We start from the raw sequence: 12,170 nt of genomic DNA on the forward strand, positions 1-12,170 counted from the left end.
CCAATTGTCTCAACAATGTCATTTATAGTTCTTTCTATGCAGTATTTTAAACAGCATTAAAAACAGGTTGCTCAAATATGTCAGAATACTAGAAAAGAGAAATATAGAGATTGCTGTGAAATAAGAATTCCAAAGGTGTAAATTCAGCCTGGTTCCCAAACACGTGATTCAATTGGAATATCAGAATTAGAAGAGCTCAGGGATGCTGACACACTGATTTCAAATGCTTTCATAGAAAAATACAATCATGCATCTAATTTTAGAAAGTATTTTAACTCCAACGTCTCAGGTACCCACTTTAGAGTTACTTTCGTTGACAGTCCTAGCCCATAAAAACAGGCAGAAAATTCACCTCTCTTGCGGCGCATGTATAAGGTCCACAGGATTACAAAAGCACTGTGGGAAAGCAGGGACCTCACCTCAGCATGGACAGAGTTGATGTGATACTTGACACCACTCTCTGAAACAAATTCTTTTTGACAGAGAAGACACTTATATTTTCCAGCCACAAAGTTCCCCTATTTTCAAGAGAGAAAGAAAAGAGAATTATTGGTAAATTAAAAAACACACACCTGGGCCATGTGTAGGGATTGTTAGAGATGAAAAGAGGGGATTCTACTTCAGCAAAGGTAAGAAGGAAGAAAATCCTAAACAGCAATATATTTAAGAAAACCAGCATATAAATCTATCCTAATACAATTCTATTCCAAACACTCACCCCTCCCCCTCAACATGACCCGAAGTTCTCCTACTTTTATCTTATAATACGTCACATTTTTCTATCTTCCCTTGCTTCTTTCACTTCACTTCCAGATTCCCTTGGTTCTTCACCCAATATGATCAAACTCCTGAAGTTCACCAGAGGCACCAATGTGTAATTCTTCCCACTATAATCCACTGCTGCAAAGAGTGCCTTGGAAATTCAGAATTAGAACAGTACCATCCATTACACCTAGTTTAAGGACTCAGAAACGTAAATCAAGATGACAAACTCCTAACCATTCCTGGACAGATCTGGTTGGGATGCCTACAACTCCCTTGTTGCCTTGAACTGAGACCTCTCTCCCCTCCTGAAGCTTCAGGTTTCCATGGTGCTCACTTTGTGTGAGGAGATACTTCTGAATGGGATTGGAAAGTGGCAGTAATCCCCATGGCTGGTGGGTTGCAGGGAACCTGGGTCAACATGGAAAAGATTCAGTGAGGTGAATGGCTGTTAGCCTGACACCCAGGGATTCCAGCTCCTATCCCCAGAGGCCAGTATAGTTTAGATGGGTTTAGAGGATCTTCACCCATCCAGACAGGCACACGTAAGCTGATTCTAGAAAGTTAAGGGCCCAATAAGCCAGGCCAGGCCCAGTGTGGGAGAGGCTCAGGTGAAGAAGTTAAATCCCTGGTAGGGACTCAGAACTAATACATTTTTCTCCAAATTCTTTCACTGATACGACTTATAGTACATTGGGATTTTCTACATTTTGGACATAACCTGGCATATCCCACCCAATAACAAACCAAGAATCTTTTGAACATAAAAAACTAAACCAGCCTCTGAAGATAATAGCAAACAGGACAATTAGCTGTTCACCTAAACTGAATCCTCTTCCACATCAGACTACTTTAGAGGTCATGTTAAAATAAATACATCAGAAAGTTACAAACCAATGTACAAGAGCCCAGGTGAGCTTTAAGGCCAGATACACTACTGTAGACAGCCTCACAACCCTGAAAAAGAAACAGAAATAATGTGAACACTACACAAAATGGCATCCTTCTCTTAGCAATCTGGCTATTTACACTGACCTACTCTACATTTGGAGGAAGAAGCCCAATAAATTGCACCACAAACCAAGCGGAAAAAGAATTCACATGCAAGACACAAAAACAAGAAGGAAAATGAAGGAAAGGTAAAAGAAAAAGAGGTGAACAAGCTGTTTGGAAAAGCTTAAAACATTCCCTTCCCTGGTACTTCTTCTGACAGAGAAACACAGAAAATTGCATGGTTAGATTTTTTTTAATATGCTTTCTTTAGTGCAAATGTTTCCTGTTTTTTGTGTATCTACTCCTCTCCAAAGTACTGCACATACAGCTGTGGTAGATTAAAGACGGCTGCAAATTCTCTGCCACTCTTCCCAGCAAGAAGTGGAGCTATTTACCCTCCCTTTGAATCTGGGTTAGCTCTGTGATTTCTTTGTCCAACAAATGCTATGGAAATGATGCTGAACAAATTCTGAAGCTAAGCGTTAAGCAATTTGCAGTTTCTGCTTTCATGCACTCAGAATACTCTCTCTGAAAAGTCAGCTGCCATGTACCCTGCTGGTAATCCAACTACATCGGCTACAAAGAGAGGCCATGTGGAGAGCCAACGTCCCAGTGAATTAGCTGCAGAGAAGCCATCTTGGACGTTCAGGTGCCATCTGAGCTTCCAGCTGAATGCAACCCATGAGCAGATCCCAGCTGATGCCATGTACAACAGAAGAACTGCCCTCTGAATGCTGAGAGAATTACTGATTTACAGAATTGTGAACAAATAAAATAATTGATGTTTTAAGCCACTAAGGTCTTCAGGTGCTTTGTCATGAAGGAATAAATAACTGAAACAATAGCAGATCCTTGATAAACATTTACTGAATAAATGAATGAGAAAGAACCACCTGGTTAGGACACTGAATGCGATGATACTTCTTGATATCTGACTTCCATTTGTGTAGTACTTCCTGGCTGAAGGTAGGTAGCCCAGGGCGAGTATATTTTAACTACAAGACAAGAAAGATCTTATTGGAGGAATTCAACTTCCAACCACAACTCTGCAGATTATGCAATTCTGGAGTTCCACAAGTATGTTTTCATATACAAAAAAAATTATAACATGTAAAACCTTTGAAAAGTTCCTGAAACTGGTAAGTATAGTTGTCTATTGTTTAGTCTTAAATAGTTTCAATTGTAACAGAGGACAGGAGACTTTCAGATATAATACTTCATCTACTGTTTTTTTAAGAAAAAGCTAGTGACAGTTAAAATATCTGCTACAAAAAAGAGAGGGATACAAATATGCACTATATATAGTATATATAAATATAACATGTATATATATACAGGGTATGTATATACACACACACACACACATAATATATTCAATAGAAATATATGTACATGGGTAAAAGGCTAGAAGCCTATAAATCAAAATGTTCTATTCTCTAGGTGGTAGAATTTTGAGAGGTTTTAATGTCTTTTCCCCTGTTTGTCTGCATTTCTCACTTTTCTTCAATGATATCATGGTAATTTTTGATATTTTAAAAATTCTAACACAAAAAAACTAAGATTCAACCTAAACAAGGATGTGAGGAACTTAGGGAACAGAATTATAATCTGACTTAGACTGCAAAAGTAGAATTATTCTAGCACTTCCTTTTACATGCTTTGACACAAGTTAGTCTTACAACTACTATAACTGTAGTTTCCAGAAAATAGATAGCACCTGTAGAGACAGTTCTTACAAAGTCCATCATGGGCAACAGCTGTACTTCTGGTGAATAAACAATCCTCCTGCTTGAAAAATGAAGTATCTGAAAAGAAGCTGATTCTTTGCGACAGAAAAACAGAACCAAAGCCCATAGAGGTAAGGGAGAAAGTAAGGAAGGTAGTCGCCTAAAGAACCTCTGGTAAACCGTAAAAGAAACCAGAGCACAGGGCTGGCTCTATTTATAAGCATTTCCTCTCCTCTGCAGTTAGTGTATGTGGGTCCATCTAAACTCCTTTCACGGTGATAGGGACTATTTATATAAACCATTATATTCATATAATAAACTATCATATTTATGCAGCCATAAAAAAGAAATGAGGATATTCTCTATGAACACATTTAGATTGATTTCCAGGATATATTTTTAAGCGAAATAAAGCAAAGTGAAAAAGGTATCTATAGTAAGAAAGAAGGGGATATAAGAAAATACTCACGTGTTTGATCATCCATCCCATAAAAATACAGGAAGGACAAACCAGAAACTACTGAGTTTGGTAATCTTTGGGGGGAGCAGGGTGGGAAAAGGGTGGAAATAAAAGGGGACTGGGAACAGGATAGATGGGAAGAGGGGCAGTGACACTTCTCTGAGACCCTTTTGTATAGGTCTGACTTTTAGAACTATGATAATGCTGCACAAACCCCACAAATAAATCAACAGTTTAAATAGGATGCAGGAGGAACCCCAAATGTAGTAGTAGTGACATGTGAAACCTATTTACGACAAGTGAGAAACATAATGAAGGGGGTAGGAAAAAGAACCCCAACCTAAGTTAACTTTTGAAAATAGTACTTTGACTATATACAACTCTAAGACTAAAGATAAAAAGAACTACACACAAATATTGTTCTCTAGTTAGTAAATGTGTTTTTTACAGGGGTATGGGTTAACAATTTTGAAATAATATTTTATGTTACACTAGGACTGAGCAAAGTAAACACAGACAATGAGAGCCAGGTTTCTCGTTGATGGAGAAAGGAGTTAAAATAAGGAAAGAGGAAGGCAAGAATGAAACTTGTGGTACTAGATTGGAATTGAAGGTACCATGGCTTTAAATATATGTAGATAGAAAGACAGAGAAATAAATAGAGGGTGTGTGTATGTGTGTATGAACATGCATACACATGTATCCTAGCTCTCTCCACCAAGAGGGCCCAGAAGCTATGACACTCCAGGAGGAATGAGTATACCTGGCGCTCAAATCTTGGTTTCTAAATATACTCTCCAACAAAAGGGACCAGAATTCCTTAGAGAAATAGTTTCCAGAGCTGGGGCAAGAAAAATGTGAGATGAACCTCAAGTATCTCATGGTGTCAGAATTAAAAAGTGCTCAAAAAATGACAGGGTCACAGCAAAAAGATACAGAAGCCCACCAGAAAGAGCTCTTGATGGCCAAATCGGACAATTTGAGCAGCAAAATAAATAATAATAGCATTGGATTATAACCCATAGAGTAAACATCCATGAGTCCATACTGATATAAACTAACAGAAGAAAAGGACAGATCTTTCTCACAATAGAATTCCAATTAATAATTGCAGAAAAAAATGATGGAAACAGAAAATCATCTTAAGCCAACATGACAGTGATAATTGTAGCAGGCCACTGATGGATCCTAAGGTCAGTGAACAGAAGTATGGTAAGACAAGGTTGGCTGCACAGTCTCAATCTCCCTGTGAAATAGTCACTAAATTCAAAGGGAAAAGTATAATTTTGCCATGGAGAAAACTGAACAACACAACCCTAATCAAGTGGTCAAAGTTAATTATCAGTAAAAAGACACATCAACATCATATACCTCCTGATGTGATACACTGAGAAGGGCCGACATTGCTTCAGTGCATTCTTACCAAAAACATACAACCCACAACCTAACTGTGAGAAAACACCACTTATTAGCGACATTCTACAAAATAACCAGCCAATCCTCTTCAAGTGTCAACGATAAAAGACAAAGAAAACCAGAAGAACTGTCGCAGATTGGAGGAGACTAGGGAGACACAGTAAAGAAAATTAAATGTGGGCTCCTGATGGCATCCTATGATGGTATCCTGAGTTATGGTTATGTAAGATATTGGCATTAGGGGAAGGGAAGCTGGGTAAAGAGCATATGGAAATTCTTGTACTAATTCTGCAACTGTTCTGTAAGTCTAAAATTATTTCAAGTAAAAAGTTTTTTTAACAGGGAATATGTATTTGTGAAATGGTGAGAAATATATATTGGTCTCTGCCCCCAGTTCCTGCTAATACTTGGTCTTTGACCCCGGCTCCTGACACAGAGCTCCTAAATCCTTAAATCCCTTGGAGTTTCCTGGTAACAGGAGCGCCTTTTGTAGTAATGAGGTGATTCTTGGTGGGCTTCTAGAAGGAAGCTGTCACCAGAAGGACCAAGCCATGATTAGAAGCTTGGAACTTTCAGCGCCATCCCCTCTTCTCTACAAAGGGAGAGGGGCTGGAAATGAAGTTAATAATCAATCATGCCTACCTGATAAAGCCTCCATAAAAATCCCAAAATTACAGGGTTTGGAGAGCTTCTGGGCTAGTGAACATATTTAGGTGCCAAGAGGGTGGTGTACCCCAACTCCACAGGGACAGGAGCTCCTGTGCTCAGGACTCTTCCAGACCTCACCCTATGTATCTCTTCATCTGGTTGTTCATCTGTATCCTTGATTATATCCTTCATAATAAACCAGTAAACATAAGTGTTTTCCTGAGTTCTGTGAGCCATTTTCACAAATTATGAAACTCAATAAGGAGGTCATGGGAACCAGTGCCTCAGAAGTACAGGTAACAACCTGGGACATGTGATTAGCATCTAAAGTTGGGGCAGTCTTGTGGGACTGAGCCCTTAACTTGTAGGATCTGAAGCTAACTCCAGATGGATAGTGTCAGAACTGAACTAAATTGTAGGACATCCAACTAGTGTCAGAAAATTCGTCAGTGTGGGAAAAACCCACACATCTGGTGTCAGAAGTGCTGTGAGTGTGGTGGTAGTGTGAGAGAAAAGGAAAACACAAGAGGTTTTTCTAGACAATACTGCTTATATTTGCGTCAAGAAACACTAAAAGGACACAAAAGAAACTAAAAAGAATGGTTAACTGTGGAGACAGAATAGAACAATGATGGGGTGAGAGTGAGATATCTCAATGTTTATCATCATTCTGACTTTTGAACCATGGGAATATATTATCTATTCAAAAAAATAAATTTTATGTTTAAAAAATAAAATAATGCCTTTAACCCTAGACTGTAAAAATATAAAACTGATGATTTTAGGAAACTACATGCTAGATAAGACTACAAAACCTATCCATGAGCCAACAAATATTTATTTCAAATTCCCTACCACGCACAGTAAAAGCAATTTGACTGCAGTATCACAAGATACATATCACTGTGCAAAATTCACATTTAAACTGTATTTAGATAAACATGTACTTTAGCCTACGGCAGGAAAAAAGCAGCAATAAGTCTGAAACAATAAAAGATGCTCTGATATTAAAAAATAGGATTCAACTCCTTGTACACCAATAAGACTGATTTTTAGGCCAAATGAGAAGTGGTAACTTCTAGGATTTGACCTGTTTTGTTATAACACATAACATTCCTCTCACATGGGTCAAAGCCCGAGGCCAAATCTAAGCTATTCTTCTTGACATCCTAGAGAGTAACTGGTCCTTAGCTCTGATCTTAGTTCTTACTTTATATCCCCCAACCCCTTCCCATGACTACCCTATAGTCATATATCCCTTTTCTCCTCTTGGCCAAATAATGCTCCTTCCCTTTATGACCTATTCTAAACCAAAGGCTTCCAAGCTGGGTTCTGCACCCCTCAGAAGTACACCTGGGGCCATGGCGGGGAATGACAAAGTATCAAGGCCAAGGCCAAGTAGACAAGGCTTTGGGCTCACTACTCCCAGTTACTCAGAGGAACCCTGGTTTTAGTTATTTTAAATACTGGTGTTTTACATAAGCTTTTAGATGGAAAAAAAGTAGATGGGAAGAGGAACTCTGTTGCTACAAAAACAAACTGAAAGCACTTACCTAAACTAAATATAAACTACTACATATGAACTAGCAAAGTGGAAATACAGTGGGCAAAGATGAAGCAAAACACTAACCTGGGAATTTAAGTTCCCTCTGGTAGTGGTCGAAAATTAAGGGGGCTCCTTAAGGAACTTCTGAAACAGACTGTCTCTTTAGGACCCACCTGAATCCAAACACTGAAGCTGGATCAGACATACTCCATCTCCAAGGACAAAGAAGCGAGATACTGTTTATCTTGTACTCACTCGAATGCAGTGACCTCTCTGTGTAGTCAGCATAGTATCAGACATAGTGATTCAAAATTAATACAAGTTTCTACCTTACCTTCCGATCATCAGGTACCAGATCTTGAAGCACCTTCCTCTTAGGCCATTCCTTGGCCAATTCAGCAGAGGCCAGCTCCTGCAGGTGGTATACAGCTATCTTGGCAGAACGCCTCTGAACTCGGCCTCCACTCTTTGGCTCCAGGCTCATCTCCTTTAAGCATTCTGGCTGTCCTGACTCTGGAAAGAAGGAGATCTGCAAGAATGAGACATAGCAAACACAGGCCTGAGAAGTGGCTTCCATCAGAGCCAAGGAATAAAGGCTGTTTTCCCTGCTTTAAATATCAAAAGAGCTATTTACTAGCTTGCTAACCACTAGCATAAAGCTCCACCATCTTAATGCATATTTTACTGGTAATAAAGCTTTTTAGCAGGATAAAATCTGTTCTGTTGTAATAAGTGAAACTGGTTAAAAGTCAAGACATATCCATATACAATGAAATGAATATCAACCCATACCTCATACTACACAGAAAAATTAACTCAAAATGGATCATAGCCCTAAGTGTTAAACCGAAAACTATAAAACTTCTGGAAGAAACCAAGAGAGAAAATTTTTGTGATCCTGGGTGTGATGGGTTTTTTGATGTGTCAACTTGGCTGAGCTACAGTATTCACCTATTCAATCAAACACTAATCTAGGTGCTGATGTGATGATATTTTACAGATCTAATTGAAGTCCATAATTAGTTGACTTTAACTAAGAAAGAGGTGACCGAAGAAGAGGCAGGAGAGAGTCAAAGCATGAGAGAGACTCAATACTGTTGCTGATGTGAAGACAAAGGGACTCTGAGCCATGGAATGCAGGTGGCCGTTAGAAACTAAGATCAACTCCTGGCCTACAGCAAGTAAGTAAATGAGGTCCTACATCTGTAAGGAACTGAATTCCTGAACAATCTGAATGCGTCTGGAAATAGTCTCCCCTCAAGCCTCCAGAAAGGAACGGCCCTACTGACACTTTGATTCCAGCCTGGTGACGCTTGACGCAGGGGAGCCAGCTAAGCCATGCTCTACGTGGACTTCTGACCGAAGGAACTGTGAGATAATACAGTTGTGTTGTTGAAGCCATTAATTTTGTGGTGATTTTTTACAGTGGTACTAGAAAATGGCATGTAGGGTTTGGCAAAGATATCATAGATATCACAACAAAAATATTATCCATAAAAGAAGAAAAAAGGAATTGAATTTTCTCAAAATTAAGAACTCTGCTCTTTGAAAAACACTATAAAAAATGAAAAGGCAAGCCACAAGCTGGGAAAAAATATCTGCAAAACATATATATGTGAGATAAAGGACTTGTGTCCAGAATATATGAAAAACTCAGAATATATTCAAAATGTAATAGTAAGACAACAAAACTCCAATAATAAAATGAACAAAGGATTGCCACAGACACTTCACTAAAGACTGACATTGCCAATAAGCACATGAAAAGATGGCCAACATCATTAGTCATTAGGGAAATGCAAATTTAAACCACAGTAAAATACCACTACATACCTATAAGAATGAATTTAAAAATTAAACCAACACTAGCAAGAGCTGACAAGGTTGCAAAACAAGCGGAATTCTCATACTTTGCTAGTGAGAATCCAAAAATGGCACAGTCACTTTGGAAAACAGTTTGGTGGTTTCTTATAAAGTTAAACATCCATTTATCATATGTCCTGGCAATCCCATTCCTAAGTATTTACCCAAAGAAATTAAAACTTATTTTCACACAAAACGCTTTATGTGAATGTTTATAGCAGCTTTATTTATAATTGCCCAAAACTGGAAACAACCCAAATGTTCTTCAACTGGTGAATGGATTAACAAATTGTCAAACATCTATACGGTGGAATTTTAGACAAAAACAAAAAGGAATAAGTCAATAATACATGTAACACATGGATGAATCTTAAATGCATTATGCTCAGTGAAAGAAGCCAGACTCAAAAAGCTACATACGGTAGGATTCCACTTACGACATTCTGAAAAAGGCAAAACTATAGGGACAGAAAATAGATCAGCGGTTGCCAGGGGCTGGGGTTGGGGAGAAGAGCTGACTACCAAGGGACACATGGGAATTTTAGGGGGATGATCAAATTGTTCTATATCTTGATGGTTGTGGTTACATGACTGTAGGTATTTGTCAAAACTCTTATAATTGTATACTAAAAAGACTGAATATTAATTACCATATGTAAATTATACCTTGAAACTTAACTCTATAAAAAACACAAGGTGGGGGAGCCTGGAAATGTAATCAGGGGAAAAAAAAGTGAAGACAAAAAAATTGGAATAGAGGAACCAGCTGGACAGATTCCCACAAAATTTCTAGCTAAGGAGGAATGTCTTTAGATTTAATAATATAATAATGAGTTTACTTCTGCCCAGACTACACACTGAACTTCAATTTCTCTAACGTAAAAATGTTCAAAGGGCAGAAATAAGAGAACAAAGGAAGCACAAGGAAGAGAGAACTAAAGCATTCAAAGATTAAAAGGGGATACCAGTGAGGAAACAAGGAAGTATGGGAAGATGTAGGGGTAAGCAGTCACCAGAGAATAGATCCCCAAACAGGGTCGGGAAAGTAATCAGTACTCACAGGCCCATGCTCTGACCTCAGGTGATACGCAAGTCCAGCCTTCGATCTATATGGCTTTCCACAGTGGTGACATTTTAGGGTCATCTTCTCCAGCTCTGCAGCCCCTTTGCCACATTTTCTGACATGGTACAGATATCCCATGATGCTGGTGAAGCTACTAGAGCAACTCTGAACATAGGAGAGAGGCCTAAACTATAATCTTACATCTTTTGACATAATCTTTAAATTTCTAAACAGCCACAAAGCACTCAACCACACCATACAAATAGACCCTCTAATACCACTAGATGCTCTCCAACATTTCCCATTTGCATAACCCTTCCTTGTCCCTGGCCCAATGGCTATCCTATCTACCCCCAAGGGTGGTAGTCAAACAGTTTAGTCAACATTCAATAAACCAGAACTGTGGACCTCCTCTGTGTCAGAGCTTCCTCCTTGGTCTATGATCCAACTCCACCCCAACACCAAATACCCAGCAATATCAAAGTTTCTCACAGTGTGATTACTAGGATCCTCTTCATCACACTAAAGAAAGGATGGTAAAGAAACACCTTTGAACAAAGGGAAAGGGGGGAAAAATAAATTTTTGGAGATGAGAAAGAAAATAAAGAACTATTAATGAGTACAGGAGACCTGAAAAAGCAGGAACCACTCTCATGCTGGAAGATGACACAGAACCAAGTCTACAAGGGAGAAGGAGGAGAAATAGAAAAGAATAACAGACAGACACAGACTCCAGACAGAAGGTGCTGCTGTCCTTGGGCTCTTACCTCACGCATGCACCTCAGCTTTCCCAGTCTCTTTAGAACTGTTCGAAGCCGTTCCCTCTCACTTGGCTCATCTATTTCATCTCCGGCCTTCAAAATGGGCTAAAAAGCAAGAGAAGCAAAGAAGCAGATGATTCATGGAAAAGACAGATACAGAAAAAAAATTATTTCATAGGAGAATCAAGGACTGGACCAGCACCTAAGCTGATGCCCATGAAGTCTAAGCTATCTGACTCCTGGCTTCCTCTATCTTCTAGACAGACAAGGAAGTGAATGTAACGGAAAGAAGAGTTCTAAGCCTCTGTCTCCCAGCATATGAACCTTTGGGGCTAACCTAAACCCCAAAATACCTATGTATTCTCCACAAAGGTTTCATTGTGCATAACTCTTCTATCAAAAGGGTCTTCTTGGGGCTGGCCCCATGGCTGAGTGGCTAACTTCGCGCACTCAGCTGCAGGCGGCCCAGTGTTTCATTGGTTCGAATCCTGGGCGCGGACATGGCACTGCTCATCAAACCACGCTGAGGCAGCGTCCCACATGCAACAACTAGAAGGACCCACAACGAAGAATATACAACTATGTACGGGGGGGCTTTGGGGAGAAAAAGGAAAAAAATAAAAATAAAAAAAATAAATAAATAAAAATTAAAAAAAAAAAAAGGTCTTCTTATTCACACCCCTATAAAATCTCAGAGCCTTAGCCATCTCCACTGAGCTACCTATACTCACCTAAGCAAAGACATCCAAATACCACATAGGCTCATACACGACAGAAGGCAGACTTACCAAACTATTATGATTTGCCATGACGTGATACTTCATCCCTGCCAGTGAACGAAGTTGTTTCCCACAATGATGACAAGTAAACATTTCCTATAAGGAAAAAATATTACTCAGTGTCAGGCTGTTCAAGAGAGAAACAGAATGTC

The 12,170-nt window shown here is 39.1% G+C and overlaps 1 protein-coding gene across 2 annotated transcripts in view; it reads right to left on the reverse strand.

Moving 5' to 3' along the window:
• Positions 1 to 12,170, reverse strand: part of ZNF512 (zinc finger protein 512) — a 30,355-nt gene that overhangs the window by 5,065 nt on the left and 13,120 nt on the right. For both annotated transcript variants that reach the window (XM_014850389.3, XM_014850388.3), the window contains exons 7-13: positions 12,028 to 12,114; positions 11,246 to 11,344; positions 10,476 to 10,643; positions 7,887 to 8,081; positions 2,649 to 2,750; positions 1,657 to 1,719; positions 420 to 518 (exon numbers count right to left, since the gene is read on the reverse strand). In XM_014850389.3, coding sequence (XP_014705875.1) covers positions 420 to 518; positions 1,657 to 1,719; positions 2,649 to 2,750; positions 7,887 to 8,081; positions 10,476 to 10,643; positions 11,246 to 11,344; positions 12,028 to 12,114 — 813 coding nt within the window. The remainder of the gene's footprint in view (positions 1 to 419; positions 519 to 1,656; positions 1,720 to 2,648; positions 2,751 to 7,886; positions 8,082 to 10,475; positions 10,644 to 11,245; positions 11,345 to 12,027; positions 12,115 to 12,170) is intronic.

This window comes from Equus asinus, chromosome 6 (assembly GCF_041296235.1).
Source record: "Equus asinus isolate D_3611 breed Donkey chromosome 6, EquAss-T2T_v2, whole genome shotgun sequence".
Classification (NCBI taxonomy): Eukaryota; Metazoa; Chordata; class Mammalia; order Perissodactyla; family Equidae; genus Equus; species Equus asinus.